Source organism: Zootoca vivipara, chromosome 15, assembly GCF_963506605.1.
Source record: "Zootoca vivipara chromosome 15, rZooViv1.1, whole genome shotgun sequence".
Lineage (NCBI taxonomy): Eukaryota > Metazoa > Chordata > Lepidosauria > Squamata > Lacertidae > Zootoca > Zootoca vivipara.
The window spans coordinates 13,956,489-13,975,264 of NC_083290.1; the positions used below are offsets into that span (position 1 = coordinate 13,956,489).

Sequence of the window (18,776 nt, forward strand, 5' to 3'; positions counted from 1 at the left end):
CTCGGCCAGTAAAGCGAGATGAGCGCCGCAACCCCAGAATCGTCCACGACTGGACTTAACTGTCAGCGGTACCTCTTCCTTTACCTTTACCTGCCCCCTTTCTGCAGATGTTATATGTAGTTGGTGAGCTCCATTCAGCCCGGTGGGTTTCAGGTTCATTCCCCACATTCTGGTTTCCTCACATGGAAAGAATTCTCCGTGAGCATGGAAAAGGGTTTGAGCCACTGAGTTGTAGAAGGTGGGCCTGCTCCCTGGAGGGGTCGCCTAGCAACTGTGCAACCCAGCCAGGGATGACCAATACTTACAGCACATTAAAAAATGTGACATTAGACATTAAAAAAATTAAATTTATTAAATTAAATTAATTTAATTAAAATTAAAATTAATTTTTTTAAAAAAAAATTAAAAAATTAAAAAATGTGACATTAGACATTAAAAATTTCCCTATACAGGGTTGCATTCAGATGTCTTCTGAAAAGGACCAAACTGTGGGGTGCTGATGTGCATCAGATCTGTGAGCTTGGTTTTGCATGCTTTGAAACATGTACTTGCTAGTGATAATTATTTTTATATGTCCCTTGCATCTGACTGTCCGTTTTGAAGGCCTTGGTTCTTAGTCCACACGGATGCCCGTTAATCAGCCGACTCCCACCATGACCCCAAACACAAAAACAAGACGATTCAAAGTAAATAAATAAATAAATAAAAAACCATACGTGGAGTTTTTAAAAAACCACAACTTTATTTGTGGCGCTGTTGCAGAGGTCTCTGTCTTTACAAAAAAGGGGATACAGGAGGGTCTGCCCGTTTTCGAAACCCGGGTGGTAAACTCCCACCCGGCATTTACACCTTGGGAGCCTCTTCCAGTTTCTTGGCTCCTCCTGACGGGGTGATTTGGGCGTGCGCCTCGAAGGTCACAGGGATCTGGATTTCGGCAGACTGAATGGCCGGCTTGGGCAAAGGAGCCTCTATCGTCAACATGCCATCAGGGGAAAGGGAAGAGCGGACCGCAGCAGGGTCAATGCCAGGGGGCAGCCTGTAGAAGGGAACAGAGAAATGTGAGAGCGGAATGAGGCGAGGTGCTCAAAGCAGTACATTGTTATGGGTTCGAGCGGGTCAGTCTGGATGATATCAGGGGGTCCCTTCCAGGCCTGTGACGCTGGGCCTAATGAGGATTAGAATCCAGCAGAAGAGGCTGCTGAGTTGGTCGGACAGATTCCTTTGCAAGGTAATGAGAGGCAGAAAGGCTTGGGGGGGGGGAATCAAGATTGCGGTTGGTGGGGCAACAAATCTAGCTTCCTTGTCCTTGGACCCTGAAAAGCTTTGCTTCTTTCCCCCCGCCAACCGGTTTAGCTACTTACGTGTATTTTCTTGTGAAACATCTGGAGATGAACCCATGATCGTCCTGCCTTTCTTCATGCTTGCCTGAAAAAGAAAACGACACTTTTCACGGGGCCATCGATACTGCCTTAAGAGATAGGGAAATCCCCCAATACATTTATTTAACTCTCCCCCAGGCACCCACCCCAACCAGCTCTCTCCAACCTGCATTCTGAAGCATCGGATCGTAGAATTGTAGGGTTGGAAGGGACCCCTACTCTAATCGTGTCTCTCTCTCTCTCAGGTCTGGCCCAAGATATTTTGCCACCTGAGGCAGACGAGAAAATGCACCCCCACCCCCGCCATTATCTCACCCCTGCAGGGTTTTAAGCCACATGCACCCTCGCCAAAGCAAAACCCAAAAGGCAGGGATGGGCAGGGTGTGAGGGGAGCAGCAGCCAGCAGGGCCAGTGCCCAGCCACCGACGAGGTGCAGCAGCAGCAGCAGCAGCAGCCCCCAGCTGGCTTCTACCGGCAAGAGCAGCCACCGCCATCAACCAGAAACATGGCACTACCATATTGGACTCCTCGGAAACTCCGGGCAAGAATGCTGTGAGGAGAGGGAAGGAAAGCCTGTGGCATCCGACTGCATGCATGTTTACTTAAGGATGGATTATTATTATTATTATTATTATTATTATTATTATTATTTTCTATACCTCCAGAAACAACAATATTCTGGAGATCCCGAGCCATAAGGTGGCTAGATTGGCCTCAACTAGGGCCCAGGGCCTTTTCAGTATTGGCCCCGACTTGGTGGAACGCTCTTTCACAGGAGACCAGGGCCCTGCGGGATTTGTCATCTTTTCGCAGGGCCTGCAAGACAGAGCTGTTCCGCCTGGCCTTTGGGTTGGATTCAGTCTGACCCCTGTGTTTTCCTCCCTCATGGTTTGGATTTATGGACTACTTAAAATGAGGCTGCATTTTAAATTTTAATATTGTATTTCAATTAATTGTTTTCTTTTCTTTTATGTCTTATTGTAATTTTATTGGTGTTAGCCGCCCTGAGCCTGGTTTTGACTGGGGAGGGCGGGGTATAAATAAAAATTTATTATATTATTATTATTATTCATCTGAAGATTTGCAATGTGCAATTTGCAATGTGAAAACACAAGAACACATACCATAATAACAAGCAAAAACACCAACACACACAGACAGTCCAAAAGGACACATATTGTTTAATTATCCAAAGGCCTATGTCACTTTCAGGTTCTCATTTTTTCCAACCTTAAATTATTATTATTATTTTTTTAAAAAAAACCTCCTCATGGAAATTTATCAGGATTTTAATGTGAATTTCTCTTAATACGCATAAACACCTGGAATTTTCTCTCCTTTTTTGTCCCCTTTGCCCCATATGAGGGAAGAACCCTGGAGTTGGTACAGTTTTTGGAATATTACTTGGCTGATACAAATGATTTAATAGCCAAGTTCCTCCTCTCTCCTCAAAGGCCTTGGAAGATGGTACTCTCATTTTAACTGCTATTTGTATCTCAGGTTTTCTCCTTGTAGCACATTCTGTTTCAAATATGTGCGTGTTTTACTCTGTGCATCATATGGTATTAAAAATACGTGAATGTTGCATTGAGTGATGTTGTTTTTTTACCCTCTCTTCTATCTTAATGGGTTTGTTACAGCATAAGAAGTGATTGATTGATGAAACTTTCTCTAATATACCGTACATATTTCTGCAAAATAATCTTCCCTAACACAATGCTGTTCAGTATGGTTCCCACCCATCCACCGAATGTATATGTATTTTTAGGTATGCTTAGCCCAAGTATGGGGACCCAGGTGGTGCTGTGGGTTAAACCACAGATCCTAGGGCTTGCTGATCAGAAGGTCAGCGGTTCGAATCCCTGTGACGGGGTGAGCTCCCGTTGCTCGGTCCCAGCTCCTGCGAACCTACCAGTTCGAAAGCACGTCAAAATGCAAGTAGATAAATAGGAACCGCTACAGTGGGAAGGTAAACGGCGTTTCCATGTGCTGCTCTGGTTTGCCAGAAGCGGCTTTGTCATGCTGGCCACATGACCTGGAAGCTGTACGCTGTCTCCCTCGGCCAATAATGCGAGATGAGCGCGCAACCCCAGAGTCGGTCACGACTGGACCTAATGGTCAGGGGTCCCTTTACCCTTTACCTAGCCCAAGTATATATGCATTTCTTTACCCTGGTAACACCCACTCTTCCAAAATAATATGCATTTCTGCAAACATAACTTGGCTGGAGAACTGCGCTGAAATATCTGGAGACATTCAGATTTGAAAAGGTGGCCTGGTTTGGTTTGTGGATTGCTTCAAAAAGTGCGAATTTCCTCTGTAGGCCTTTAAATATGAACTGAACCAAATTCTGCCTCTCATCGCTACTACTGAGCTAGATGGGTGAAGTTTCAGATTTGACATAAACCAGCTTCCCTTTAAAAAAAAGACGGGGGGGGCATATGTTTAAAAAGAATAGATATTTAATGCTTAACATGGATGAATTGCTTAGAGCGTGGTGCTGATAAGGCCAAGGTTGCAGGTTTCATCCATCTCTGGATGGCACAGCTGCATAATCCTGCATTGCGGGGGGAGTTGGACTAGATGATCCTCAGGGATCATTTACAGTTCTACGATTCTATGAATATCTGTAGGGAAATCACTGGTCACCCTGAGCATAAGCATGCCTTTTGCCCTTCTGTCGGTGCACAGAGAGGAGGGAGCATGAACAGCTGCAACTTTGAGCTTGCTTCCCTCCTCCTCCCTCCTCCTCCCTTTTCCTCGTGTGCTGTGTCTTTTTTAAAAACGGTGAGCCTAGCAGGGGCCGTTTCAGTGCTGGTTTCCCTAAGCCACTCTGAGAACGCCGCCGTGCCTGGTATAAAGCTGTGGGGGAAAAACCAACTAACCACCCAACCTTCACTGCTGCTGTATTTTTCGAGAATTGACCGCAACACCAAACCGAACCATTCCTTCTTCCTTGTTTTCCTGCATCCCCACCCTTGTCGGCTGCAGTGCTGGTTGCCATAGATACGTGGCCACATGTTAAGCCATGGGCCGCAAACATCCATTCATATTTCAGAGGGCGACGAACTGAGATTTGGGTGGGTGGGTGGGTGGACCCCACAGTGATGGGTGACGGCTGCGGTATCAACAGAGCATGAGAAGTGGGGGGGGGGAGCCACAATCCTCCCACCCCAATTCCTGAAAGCGTGGGGACGGGGACTGAGTGAAGGCATGAATAATTCAGAATGGCCTGACAGCAGATTTTGGGGAGGGGGGTCAGAGGTACCCAGCAGCTGAGGGGGTAGGGAAGGAGAGGGAGGTGACAGAAAGGGTGTCTCTGGCGTGGGTGGGGGGGTTAAGGCTGTGATTCCAGGCTTCTCCCCCCACTCCTCCTCTGCCCACGATTCGCCAAGGCGCAAACTTGGCACCTGACCCATCTCATTGATTTTAATCAGGGGTGTAATGTGGCAGCTGCAAGCCAGCTGGATGGGAGGCGGGGGGGGGGAGAAGGGGGGAGGGACCTCCCAAGCTCTGTGCTCCTTTGTCTGCCTTCTTGGGCCACACCCATCTTTGTTCTTTCCGGCCCCTCTGATTGGAGGAGCCTCGCCAAGGGAAAAAGTGGGGAGATCCGACTCAGGGCATTCATCACCCTGATGCTCCTCAAAAAAGAAAGAAAGAAAGAAAAAGCATTTGCCATAATAAACCCAACGGCTTTTAAGGTGTCACAAGACCCCGCCCCCATTTTCTGTAACAGACGAATGTGGCTTTATCTCATTAGCTTTTTCCTTCCACTGTTGGGCTGAAAAAGACTGGGTGTGTGTGATCTCCCCACCCCAACAGGGAGAGAAAAAGAAAAATAGCAAGTTGTATTATTAGCAGTACTTGATATCTCAGTTAAGGGACACGGGTGGCGCTGTGGTCTAAACCACAGAGCCTAGGGCTTGCTGATCAGAAGGTCGGCGGCTCCTGTTGCTAGGTCTCAGCTCCTGCCCACCTAGCAGTTTGAAAGAACGTCGAAGTGCAAGTAGATATGTAGGTACCACTCTGGCGGGAAGGTAAATGGTGTTTCTGTGCGCTGCTCTGGTTCCCCAGAAGCGGCTTAGTCATGCTGGCCACATGACCTGGAAGCTGTACACCGGCTCCCTCGCCCAGTAAAGCGAGATGAGCCCCGCAACCCCAGAGTCATCCGCAACTGGACCTAACCGTCAGGGGTCCCTTTAACTTTTAATATCTCAGTTGGCAGAACATGAGGCTCTTAATCCCAGGGCTGTGGGTTCGAGCCCCACCTTGGGCAAAAGATTCCTGCCCATTAGGTCCAGTCGTGGATGACTCTGGGGTTGCAGCGCTCATCTTGCTCTATAGGCTGAGGGAGCCAGCGTTTGTCCACAGACAGCTTCCAGGTCATGTGGCCAGCATGACTAAGCCGCAGCACACGGAAACGCCATTTACCTTCCCGCCAGAGCAGTACCTATTTATCTACTTGCACTTGACGTGCTTTCGAACTGCTAGGTGGGCAGGAGCTGGGACCGAGCAACGGGAGCTCACCCCATCACGGGGATTCAAACTGCCGACCTTCTGGTCAGCAAGCCCTAGGCTCTGTGATTTACAGCCACCCACATCCCTCGGGAAGAAGGTTAGGGTCTTGCAAAACATGAATTTCCAGTGTCATAGGAACGTAGTGATTCTGACTTCTCCCAAGTCAGACCATTGGTTCATCTTAGTACAGTGATACCTTGGTTCTCAAAAACCAAGGTGTGGCTTCTGATTGGCTGTAGGAGCTTCCTGCACTCAAGCGGAAGCCACATCAGATGTTCGGCTTCCGAAAACCATTCACAAACTGGAACACTTATTCCCGGGTTTGCGGCGTTTGGGAGCCAGTTTGTTCAACAACTAAGCCATTCACGAAACAAGGTCCCACTGTAGTGTCCTACACTGACTGGCAGCGGCTGTGTACACGGCTTCTTTAATAAGTGTTTTATTATTAAATACCCTCTTGCCTACCTGGAGATTCAATCCCTCCACCTGCCACCTGAGTAGAGTTGAGACAAAAGGCAGGAAGAACCAAGAGCACAAACAGCACCTGGCTTGGCAAAAGTACATGCGAAAAGGATCTAGGAGTCTTAGTGGACCACAATCCAATCATGAGCCAACTGTGTGATGCAGCAGCAAAAGAAGCTAATGCTATTCCAGGCTGCATCCACAGAAGTCTAGTGTCCAGAAGTCATAGTCCCGCTCTATTCTGCCTTGGTCAGACCCCACCTGGATTACTATTTTTTAGCTGTAAATCCTGCTTTTTAGGGGGTTAGATGACCCTTTGGATCGCTTCCAACTCTTCAAATCTGTGGTTCTATGAGTGCCATGATCTAGGGCTGCACATTTAGTCTCCGGAAGGCTTGGGAGACATTTTTCAGCATTGGAATCTCAGCAGATTTTGGAGTTCCACATCACCTGCCCTTATGTCCAAAGCAGAGGAGGTGTCTTATCTTATTTTCAGGCTGCTACAACTTTCTTTTGGTCCGTTCATCACTCAGACTCACACACACACACACACACACACACACACACACACACACACACACTGCCTGGGCTGCTCCAATACATTTTGCCGCCTGAGGCAAAGGGCACAATGGCCTTATCAGAGCTCAAGGACACAATCCAGCCAGGCAAAAATGCTTCAGAGTGCAGAGAGCCAGCGTGGCCTAGTGGTTAGAGTGTCAGTCTAGCTAGGACCTGGGAGAGGCCAGGACTGAAATTCCCACCCCACCCCAACCCTGAATTGGCTTACTGGATGACCTTGGGGGGCCCTCAGCCTAAGCTACCTAAAAGGGTCATTGCGGAATTAACTGAGATGAGGGAGAACCAAGTTTGCCACCTTGATCTCTTTGGAGAAAAATGCAGCAAATCTATTTATCCGTTGAGTAAGTCAGCCATCAATAAATGGATTAATTATTGCATTCATAGCCCACCTTTTCCTCTAAGGAGCTCCAGACGCCCCCCCCCCCCATTTAATACAAACAACAACCCTGTGAGGTTGGTTAGGGTGAGATTGCGTGACTTTCCCCCAAGGTCACCTAGTGAGCTTCATGGCTGAGTCGGGATTCGAACCCAGGTCCTGGTCCAACACTCCAACCACTACACCACAGTTGGGATGGGAGAGTGTGTGCCTTGGGGGAGAGTCCTCTGGGAGCCAAACTGAGGGTTGCCTCCAGGCCGAATTGGGCCTGGAGACATGAGGGCCCAACCTCTCAAGGGCTGGCACTTACCTGCGATCTCCACAACACCGTCTTTTGTTTTCACCACCAGCTCCTCGGGTGCAAAATGGTTGACGTCCAAGGCCACTTTCCAGCTCTCAGAAGTCTGCCGGATCTCGGAGATGCCGCTGCTGAGCTGGCGGCTCAGCGCCCTGCTGTATGCTGGGTTGGCGGCTGGGCTGGCGGTGGCGGCGGCGGCAGGGCTGGCAGCCACTGGCTCTGGGCTAGCGCTGGCCAGAGGGCGGATGTAGCCCGGCCAGCTGCTGGTCCCTGCAGGCCACTTGTACCAGTCCTCAGGGATGAGGGGCATCCCAAAGGACTGGTCGAAGAGGCGGCTGCCCCGGTACCAGTCCCGGAAGGGGTCCCAGCTGGGGCTGCGCAGGAAAGTGAAGGGGACTTGGCGTTCTGTCATGGCGAGGCGTCCCGGAGTCGTCCCAAACTGCTTTGTGGAGCCTCTCGACTGTGGAGAGCGAGAGCCGCCAGCTGCCCCTTATCACCAGACAAACGCCTATTTTTGGAGAGGAATTCCAGAGGTCTATTAATGGAAATTACTCTTGGCCGGAGGAACTGTTGATGAATGTTGCACAGGTCCTGACAGCATTTGTCATTTCTGCCCTGTGTGTTTTTCCAAGGGAGGGGAGCGGTGGGATTGGAGCGGAGCAGGATCCTGACATCCCAGATGGCTCAGGAGTCTGCTGCCCTTCCTTCCTCTGCCTTTCTTATAAGAGGTAGGGAATCTTGGAAACCTGAAGGCTAAATCCAGCTTGCCAGGCCTCTCATAACCATAGAATCATAGAATTGTAGAGTTGGAAGGGACTCCAAGGGCCATCTAGTCCAGCCCCCTGCATTGCAGGAATCTTTAGCCTGATGTGAGGCTTGAATCCATAGCTCTGAGATTAAGAGCCTCATGCTCTACCGACTGAGCTAAGGACAGCCTGTTGGATCAGGCCAGTGGTCCAGCATCCTGTTCTCATAGTGGCCAACCAGATGCCCCTTTGGGAAACCCACAAGCAGGATTTGAGCCCAAGAGCCCTCTCCCCCCTTTGGCTTCCAGCAACTGGTATTCAGAAGCATTGCTGCCTCCAGAGCACAACCATCTGGTTAATAGCCATCAATAGCCTTTTCCTCCGTGAATTTGTCTAATCCTCTTTTGAAGCCATCACTTCCTCCTGTGGGAGGGAGTTCCATAGTTTAACTGCACTGCATAAAAGGAGGGCTTTATTTTACCTGGCTTAAATCTTCCAACATTCACCTTCATCTTCCAAAGTTGGTTCTTGCAACTATCTACAAGCCACACCCCTCTGTGCAGGCCACACCCCCTTAGTGGTTCCAGAGCATCTCTGCCTCCTCTCCCTCCCTAGTGCTTTGAGTGGTTCAACACACCTTCCCAGCTACCAGGAGTCCTGGGAAAGGCCATTTCCCCAGAGCACCCGAGTCTTTCGTATATATGTCATAGGAAGCTGCCTTAGAACAAGTCAGAGCATCGCTTCCTCTGGCTCAGTGCTGTTTACACTGACTGGCAGCTGCTTTCTAACATTTCAGGCAGGGGTGTTATGAGTTTGTGGGTGCCAGTCACCTATATTCCTATACAGTATGTATTCCCTATAAGTGTTAGAAGCAAATCAAGCCTGGCTAGCTTTCTGTGTTTGGGTGATCACCTGGGCGATGGGCCATTAAGGAAGCAAACCAGAGGCGGCTCTGTGCCAAGTGGCAAATGGGTGAAGCCCTTCCCTCAACTCCCAAATATCAAGAAGGGCAATGCCTGAGTTGGTGAGCAGAGTTTGCTGTTATGGAAGCTGGAGAACATACCAGCAAGCAGAGGGGCAGAGAGCAAGGCTTTGATTTCTGCTTGAATCCAAGGCTGTGGCTATGGAAGAAGCAGGACCTTGGGGTGTGAATGCTGTGAACCCCTCCATCCTAGGCTCAGGTTGATGATGATGATGATAATTTATACCCTGCCCATCTGGCTCGGTTTCCCCAGCCACTCTGGGCAGCTTCCAACAAAATATTAAAAATACATTAAAATATGTACCCAATAAACCATGTATCCTAAAGACACCACAGTTTCCGCTGTGCCACATTTCTAAAGGGAACCCTTAGAATCTCTCACCGGTAGCAGTTTAAAGAAGCCCTTTCTTTTATCTGTCCTGAATTTCCCAACATTTGGCTTCATCCAATCTCTACCAGTTGGAGTGAAAGGAGAGAGAGAGAGAGAGAGAGAGAGAGAGAGAGAGAGAGAGAGAGAGAGAGAGAGAGAGAGAGAGAGAGAGTGCCAACCCACATTCTCCATGCCAGGCATCATTTTGTACCTTCCTATCAAGGCTCCTCCACTAGCCTTCCAGGAATTGGAGACTCCAACTCCTATCATTCCCAGCCAGCCTGATGAACGGCCAGGGAAGATGCGAGTGCATTTGAGTACAGTGGTACCTTGGTCAGGGGCGTACCCAGGATCAAAACTAGGGGGGCAAGGGGCGGGGCCAAGGGAGGGGAGGGACCACAAAGTGGAAACATGGGCGGGGCTACGGAGAACGATGATGATGGTGATGATGATGTAAGAATAAAAGTGAAAATAATAAAAATAACTTCTCCTCGCAGCGCCTGGCTCTCCTTCTAGATCCCAGCCCGGCCTCCTCCTCCCTGCCCGGCACCTTCCTCCTCGGGAGGAAGCCCTCCTGGGGGCGGCGAGCGGCCTTCTTCCGCGGCCTGGAAGTGAGCACTGAGGCGGTAGAGGCAGATGCGGCTGGCAGGCCGCTCTCCCTTCTCCCTCCGCCGGGGTGTCAGGCTTGGGGCCTCCTCTTCTGGGATGCGGCAGTGGCCCCGGGCATGAGTGACATGGTGGAGCGGATGCTGAGCGCCTTGCCCAGCTTGTTGGGGCAGCACGAGCTGGGGGCTGGGCTGGGCGGCGGTGGGGGACCCGGCCAGAGCTCGGCCACCTCTCGGGAAGCTGGAGGGCGCGGCGCAGCGGACGGGAACACCGAACTCGCGCTCCGCCGGGCTGTGCTCCGCCTCTGCCTCTGCTCACCAGCCCCGCCGGCAGCACCGCTCTTGCCCATGGCTGCACCGGCCCTGCTTCTAGGGGGGGCAGCTGCCCCCCGCCCCGCCCTGGGTACGCCCATGACCCTGGTTCAAAAACCAAGGCGCGGCTTCCGATTGCCTGCGGGAGCTTCCTGCACTCAAGCGGAAGCCGCGTTGGACGTTCGGCTTCCGAGAAACGTTCGCAAACCAGAACACTGATTTCCGGGTTTGTGGCATTGGGGAGCCAATTATTTAGACAGCTAAACAGATTGGGAACCAAGGTACCACTGTAGTGGGATGGCTGTGAGGCAGAGTCGTGGCGGCTGGTGAAGAGAAGGTGACCGAGAGAAAGATCTTTCTTGCTGTCTCAGCGACGATGAGTCAGAGAGGGAAGGCAACTGCTTGAAGATTACGAAGAGCCCCCCCCCCTGCCACCCATCCCGAAGTCGTAGTCATCCTTGGCCGCAGGCCAGAATAACCCCTGGAGGTTCTGAGTGTCTCCAGAACATTTTTTGGCTTTGACTCCTAACACCCAAAAAAAGACTCAGAGAGAAAGCAGAGAAGCATTTCCTAAGCAGGGCTCATTTCCCTCTCTCTCTCTCAGCCAAGCTGGCCAGAGGAAGGTCCACTTTGGCAGAGCAAGGCAAAGTGTGTGACTTCACTTGAGTGACCATGGGGGGGGGGCGGGCGGGGATACTATAGGCTTGTATTGTTTCATTAGATTTTTAACAACGTGTTTCTCATTTTGTATTTCCCTTGTTGTATAGAGCTTTGGAGAGAGCCAGGGTAGAGTTGTGAGTGCTGGCCTAGGATCTGGGAGAGACCAGCGTTCAAATCCTCCCCTCCCCGCCGCCCCCCCCCCCCAGTTTGTCTTGAAGCTGGCTGGGTGACGACGGGCCACTAATTCACTCTCAGCCCAACCTAGCTCACAGGGTTGTCATGAGGATAAAATGGGACGGAGAAGAAAGGTTTCGGAATGAGTAAATAAATAAGTGTGGTTGTGGTGGTTAGAAAGTCAACAGCAAGGCCTGAGAGGTCACGGGTTCAGATCCCCACTCATCCTTCTCAGCCTAACCTACCTCACAGGGCTGTTGTGTGGATTTAATGAGAAGCTGGAAAACTTATCTTTACCACCTTGAGCTCCTGGGATAAAAAATGGGGAATGTGAGGCAATCAATCAAAGAAACAAAAACAACAAATGCTTGATGTTTACTTGTGTTTTTATACTATGTCAAATGGGCAGGATAATAAAATGATAATAATAATAATAATAATAATAATAATAATAATAATAATAATTTAATAATTTCCTTTTCTCTGCTCAAAGGCCTCCCCAGTCGTATTCTAGTTGCATTCATTCTAGTTGAGGTCTACATTTTTTAAAAAAATCTCTTGTATTACCGGTATATTGCATTTTAAATGTCTGCCTGTTTGATTCTTTGCAACATACTGTATCTTAAGTGTGTGTTTTAACGCTCCTGCCTTATTCCCTGCATGCCCTGTTTTAGCAGGTCTGTGACCGTACAATACATAACAATTGTGGTGAAATATTAAGGGGAGGAGGAGGAGGACGTAGGTGGTCCTGCAATAGAAAGGACGGCAAGGTCAAAAGCAAGACGAAGTGGCCCTGGCTGTGCGTTCCTTCCACCAGCGCTGGTTGCAGGATCATTCCCAGGCTCAATGCAGAGCCAAAGGACGGGCTGAGCAGACAGCCGGGCAATAAATATCTCTCCTGTCTCAATTACTGGAGATTGACGGGCCCCATCTGCTGCACTGCTTGCCCAGATCCCCCAGCTGCAAGGATAATGGAGCATGATGAGAAGGGCTGATTGCGGAGGGGAAGAGGGAGGGCGAAGCATCCAGAAGACTCCCTCCAGATTCCCATTCCTCCTTCCTCCTGGCCGGGCGTCCGACAGGCCAGTAAAAGCTACCATCCAGCTCCTCCTGCTGGCCAGATGCTTGTGCTACAATGGGGAAAGGGGAAACAGCAAATGGAGCCCCCAACCTTCCCCCTAATAACGTAAAAATACAATGTTATGGTGTGTGTGTGTGTGTGTGTGTGTGTGTGTGTGTGTGTGTGTGTGTGCGCGCGCGCAGTCTGGATGATGCCCGGTGCCTGTTCCAAGCCTGTGATCCTGTGGTAAGGAACCCGTTCCTTTGTTAAGGGAATGGCTTTGGCTGGTTAAGTACCACAATTTACACATCCAATGAAGTTGCTCTGGTCTGTAGAACAAATGGATGGGCCTTTCACCTCACGCCCCCTCACCTAGCTGCTACATAAGATAAAAACCCAGAGCCAGTGTGAGGACGTGGTTGTCAGACTACGGACCTGGGATGGGAGAGAGCTGGACGACTTTGGGCTGCCTCTCAGCATAACCTACGCTGCAGAGTTGTGGGGACTGCATGAGGAGGGAGAGACCTCGTGCTAGTTTCATAGAAACAGAGGGGCCAGAACTCACCCTGAACACCTCCCTTCTTCTCTTATAAAGGCAAGGGTGCCCACCTGTGAGGTGCTGGAACTGAGTTCTGGTGGGTTCCAGTTGAAAACAGAACCAAAAAAAAAAAAAAAACCCTGGAGAGACCCGTGTACTCTGCCTTTATCTCCTTGGAGAAAAATGTGGGATATAAATACAATCAATCAATCAATATACAGGGATAAGAAAAGAGGATTGGACAGATTTCCTGAAACATCAGGCTCTCAGTGGCTGTGAGCCACGATGGCTGTGTTGTCCCTCTACTGTTGGGAGGCCTCTGAAAACCCGTTGCTGGGAATCGCAGGTGGGGAGAGTTGCTATTGCATTCAGATCCTGCAAGGGGTGGGGGCAGGGTTTCCAATTGGCCAACTGGGTGAGAACAGGATGCTGGACTAGGTAGGCCTTTGGCCTGATCCAGGCTCTTTTTGTGTTCATTACAAATATTAGCTTACATTGTGTTAAAGGTAAAGGGACCCCTGACCATTAGGTCCAGTCGTGACCATCACCGACTCTGGGGTTGCGCGCTCATCTCGCATTATTGGCCGAGGGAGCCAGCATATAGCTTCCAGGTCATGTGGCCAGCATGACAAAGCCGCTTCTGGCAAACCAGAGCAGCACATGGAAACGCCGTTTACCTTCCCGCTGTAGCGGTTCCTATTTATCTACTCGCATTTTGATGTGCTTTCGAACTGCTAGGTTGGCAGGAGCTGGGACCGAGCAACGGGAGCTCACCCCGTCACAGGGATTCGAACCGCCGACCTTGTGATCAGCAAGCCCTAGGCTCTGTGGTTTAACCCACAGCGCCACCTGGGTCCCTTACATTGTGTTAGGGAAGGTTATATAGACACAGCTCCACCTCATACTTTTACCACCAAGGGAGACCTGAAATGTGGTTGCACATAGAAGTGTCTGCATCATCTGAAATGAATTGGGTCGAATGAATTGATAAAAGAGTAAGTCCATGACATGCCTGGACCAGGGAAGTAGGATTCGCCTAGGTAAGAGGATGAACCCTTTTCCAGTCTTGTATTCCAACATGCTTTTGTGATTTTTATTACCACGTCCTTAGGTTGGTTTTGAATTGCTTTGAGGCTTTTGCAGTGCAGCATGGGAATATAATAACCCAAACCGATTCCTAATCTGGCGCAGCTCTCTAGGGATGGGCAAATCTGAGAAAAGGGCAACATCTGGAAAGATGTACAATTGCAAAAAAACGTTGACACAGCTTCAACTCCAGACCCACGTCTTTTCACCTCTGGCCTCTCTCCCACTGATATGTGGCCCTTGACAGATAACCTTGATGCACTTAAAAAATAAAAAAATCTTGCCCACCCTCCAGCTGCACTGACTGACAATGACGCTTCCGGTTTTCAGGCAAGGGATATTCCCAGCCTGCCCTCCCTGGAGATGCCATTGGGGATTGAACCCATGACCTTTTGCATGCAAAGTCAGATGCTCACCTACTCAGCTGCCCCCCCCCCGCACCATCACCAAAAATAGGCTCTACTTCAGGAAGATTCCATTACAATATATATATTGTATATTTTATTATCATTGAACCAGCTCACTGAATCTACAGCTCAACTTCACAATTCAGAGAAAGAAGAAAGAGAGAAAGAGAGATTTTTTTTGTTTCCTCTAGAGAATGGTTTGTTCTGGTTTGCTAATGGCTGCAGAGACTATGAAAGGATGCTAGGAAGACTGGACATTTTTTTCCCTGATAATGCCGTCTTTCTACACTCGTTGCTGCTGGGAATTGGAAGGGAATCTCAGCATTGCAGCCCTTTGGGGGCCTTCCTTTGGAGACTGATGCACCACTAAACCGCCGCTTTGCTGGCACTGAGTCATAGATCTGTCTAACTGGAAGGGACCACGGGGGTCATCTGGTCCAACCCCCTGCAATGCAGGAATCTTTTGCCCAATGTGGGGCTTGAACCCACGACCCTGAGAATAAGTCTCTTGCTCTACTGACTGAGCTACCCCAGCTGCCCATCATCTTTGGAGAACCCCATGGAACCAGTGTTTGCTGTTGCCCAGGCAGCACCTGGCGGCGACTGTGTTTTAGGTGTGAACTAATAGGAGGAAGATACTTTGGCTCTGCCTGCTGCCAGTGTGAGCTTTCAGCAACTGGTAGGGATGTAAAAACAACAACATCTGGATATAGGTTAGGGATTTGTTCTGCAACACCAGGATCCAACAGTATAATCTCTGGGCTGGCCAAATATTAGAAACCTAGCCTTCCCTCCTTCCTCGATCAATGTAGTAGGACCTATTGCCTAGATCTAGCCTAGAGTTCACTCTGGGACCTCTTACTCCAAAGACCTCCAAGAGTTCTTGATTGCCAGCTGCCTGGGACTGTGGAGCTGAAGGGAGGCATACCGCGGTCTCTGCCACTGGGATGTGGGAGCGAAGGGCCACTGGGAGGCTGCACCTCCCAGGAAGAACCTCACGATCTTGGCCCCATCTCTTAGCTAGTAAGGAGCAGCTTGCTTTCCTCTTCCCTCCCCATCCCTTTTTCCTTTTGTGTTGTGTCCATTCGGCTGCAAGACCAGAGGCAGGGACTCTCTCAGCTTTTAATATATGACGGTGCTTAGAAAACATCAGGTGCTTTGTAAGTGTTAAATAAAGATCATAATAGCTGGATCCACAATCACAACTCAGCAACAGGCAGGTGTCAATTTGCTTCAAAAGCCTCCCAAATCCAAATATGCCAAGTCAGTCTCGGACTGTGAATCTCCATAGCTTAAACGCGTCACTGGAAGAACTGGGTGGCCCCAATGTCAGATGTCCCCTAAAAAGAATTGTCCTTCATCCCTCTCTTTCCCTCCCTCTCTGTCCCACGGCCACACAGAGATCCAACACACTGCTTCTTCTGAATCCAGAGTTTCACATGTGGCCAACAAACCACAGAATTCAGGTCTGGAGGCTCAATACAAAGAATCGGGAGGGTGTCTACAGCACCTGAATTTGAATGGCGAGCCTTAAATAATATGTGCATGGCACCTCTGCGGAACCAGGAGGTTTTCTTCCAAAGGTGTTGCGGCTTCTCTGTTTTGTTCTTGCTACGCTAATTGGAGAATGATGTCCAATGGGTGATGTTCCTCCTTACCCAGTGCATTTTCTGCCCTTCTAGCACAGGCCATGTCAGGATGCTAGTCCTTTGTGAGTTTTACATCTTTGTATCTGACATCTGACAGAAGGAGATTTGGACACTCAGACTGATTTCATGCCCTTGCCAAGGGGAATCTTATTCACAACCACCTGGTTTGCTCCTCTCTCTCTTTCTCTCTCTCCCTTGGTTTGAGGCAAAGGTCTGATCTGGTGGTGTCCCTGAACTTGCTCTATTTATTTTTTCCCCCACCTCATATATGCAAGGGAAACTGATCCGGTTGTGCTATCTGGTTATACAGAAAGGGTGTTAAGTTACGTGACACTCGCCTGGCTGACCTTTGATCTCTTGCGGAAAGCAAAATACCCCTTTGTGCTAAGATACGCCAGAGGTGTCATCCTGCAAAGCTGGGGGCTGGAAGAACCTCGTTTTCTCTGCAAGCTTCTATACACATAGATGTACGCTTATATGAAAATGCTGCCTTAAACCAAGTCAGGCTGATAGTCCACCCAACTTATCGAATGCTTGTCTATCAAGTCCAGAATCATCAAAGTTGATCAACAGACGCTCTCCAGGGTCTCGAGCAGAGATGGGGCTTTGCTATCACCTGTCGCGGAACCAGATGGACATGTTGCCAGGCAGCGGTTGATTCTGGGGCCTTTCCTAGGTGGCTGCATCCACCAGGAAGCGCTCTCTCTCTGTGTCTTCATTGGTGACAAATGCTGTTTGTACCTGCAAACTTCTAAACATCAATCCTGTGCTCCGGGTCCTAGTGTTGAGTTCAGGTCCTTTCCTGGGACACAGATCAGTTCTGCTCTGAAGTAGTCAATCCAGTAGTCATCTTTGCAACTTTTTGGAAGTGATCAGCTCCTTCCTTCCTTCCTTCCTTCCTTCCTTCCTTCCTTCCTTCCTTCCTTCCTTCCTTCCTTCCTTCCTTCCTTCCTTCCTTCCTTCCTTCCTTCCTTCCTTCCCTCCCCATCCATTTCCTGGGTTTTACACACCCCTCCAAACTCCCAAGTAAGCTTTCTTTTGGAATTTGGAAATTAACAGAGTTGTGCTCCCATGCCACCCACCCTTCTCCTTTCTGCCTCCTAATATAAATTAAACATTAACCTCTCCAGGCTGCTGGAGTCGAAATAAATAAACACTACAAATAAATTAGGGGGGTGGGGTGGACAAGAACAACAACAACCCTCAAACTCCCCTCGAGGAAGAATCTTCTGTGAGCTGTTTGTTCGAGGCTGGGTGCGATCAAATAGCGAGGACTCCTATGTTCTAGAGTCCAAAGTTCAGTGGTGGGTTTGGGTGTTTGTTCATATGCTCTGTGCGTGATCCTGAACCCTGGAGGCATTATTCCCCTGGAGACCCTCCCTACCCTTTTGTCAGTAGAAACTAGCTTTTTTATAAAACAAAAAACAAAAGCAAAACGGAGTCCACCAACAGGCCTCTTGTCCATGTGAGCAGCCAGACAACTGGGACCCTTGCCCACAAAGCCTTGATCCTTTTGCAACCCCAAACTTCCAACGAGTGTCAGGCCTCCTCCGCCACGATGCTGCATTCTAACAGGTGACTCAGCGGTTTTCTCCCCCACCTACAAGATTTCCCAACTCCCCTGTTAATGGCTGGGCCAGCTCCCAGCTCCTCGCTGGCTGGGCGCACCCAGCATCTCCAGAGTCACGAGGAAGGAAGAAGGAGCGGAGGCAGGCGCTGGTTGAGGAATTAAAACTGGGCATGCCTTGGAGGGGTGGGCGCGTGGGGAGGGCAGCTGGGCAGGGCCAGCTCACTCCAGCAACCGGGCAGCTGGCCCTCAAAACCCAGCGCTCTCAGAACTGCTCCGGCTGTTGTAGCTTGGGCTGCGGCTCTGGGTGCGAGTCCGGCTGCGGCTGCTGCTGTAGCTGTCGTAGCTGCGGCTGCGGCTGCGGCTGTAGGAGTAGCTCGACAGGGAGCTGGAAGAGGATGGGCTGGGCCGGTAGTAGGGGATTGGGCGCTTGCGGGCACTGGAAGCGAAAGAGAAGGACATTTTTAGCGCCTGGCAGCAGCAGAGTGATCTGAACTGGATTTGATTAGGAAGAGGGCATGGGCTTTGGCACTGAGGGCTAAGAAACACTTATTTTCTTTTTTCTTTTAAATTCAGAGCAGAGTGAAAACCAAGTTTGCAAGGAAGGACGAAGACAGATTCAAAGAACATTGAACACTGCTGGGATAGCTCAGTTGGTAGAGTGTGAGGCTCTTAATCTCAGGGCCGTGGGTTCGAGCCCCGCCTTGGGTGAAAGATTCCTGCATTGCTGGGGGTTGAACTAGATGAATCTCGGGGTACCTTCCAATGCTACAATTATATGATTCTAGGAGGATGGAAGGGGTCCCCAAGGGTCATCTGGTCCAACCCAACCTAAATTCTACTCTCTAAAGACAGAAGGGCTGTATGCTCAATATCATGAGTGGCGCTCCAGATGTGGCTGGACTCCAGCTGCCATCAGCCCCAGCCAGCACAGCCAATGGTCAAGGATCATAGGCTTTGTAGTCCAGCAACATCTGGACATGCCTTAACCAATCAGGGATCCCATAC

General features: G+C 49.9%; 2 protein-coding genes across 2 annotated transcripts in view; both read right to left on the minus strand.

Annotated features, from left to right (window-relative positions):
• Positions 1–722: 722 nt before the first annotated feature.
• On the minus strand, positions 723–8,090 carry HSPB1 (heat shock protein family B (small) member 1). The gene is made up of 3 exons (XM_035139891.2): positions 7,625–8,090; positions 1,362–1,425; positions 723–1,036 (listed from the first exon to the last, which is right to left on the minus strand). The coding sequence occupies exons 1-3, from the start codon at positions 8,022–8,024 to the stop codon at positions 844–846; spliced, it is 657 nt and encodes a 218-aa protein (XP_034995782.2). The 5' UTR covers positions 8,025–8,090; the 3' UTR covers positions 723–843.
• A 9,204-nt stretch (positions 8,091–17,294) lies between these two features.
• Positions 17,295–18,776, minus strand: part of SRRM3 (serine/arginine repetitive matrix 3) — a 56,289-nt gene continuing 54,807 nt past the window's right edge. Inside the window, exon 15 of the mRNA XM_035139984.2 lies at positions 17,295–18,207. Within this exon, the coding sequence (XP_034995875.2) occupies positions 18,018–18,207 (190 nt within the window). The 3' untranslated portion in view covers positions 17,295–18,017. The remainder of the gene's footprint in view (positions 18,208–18,776) is intronic.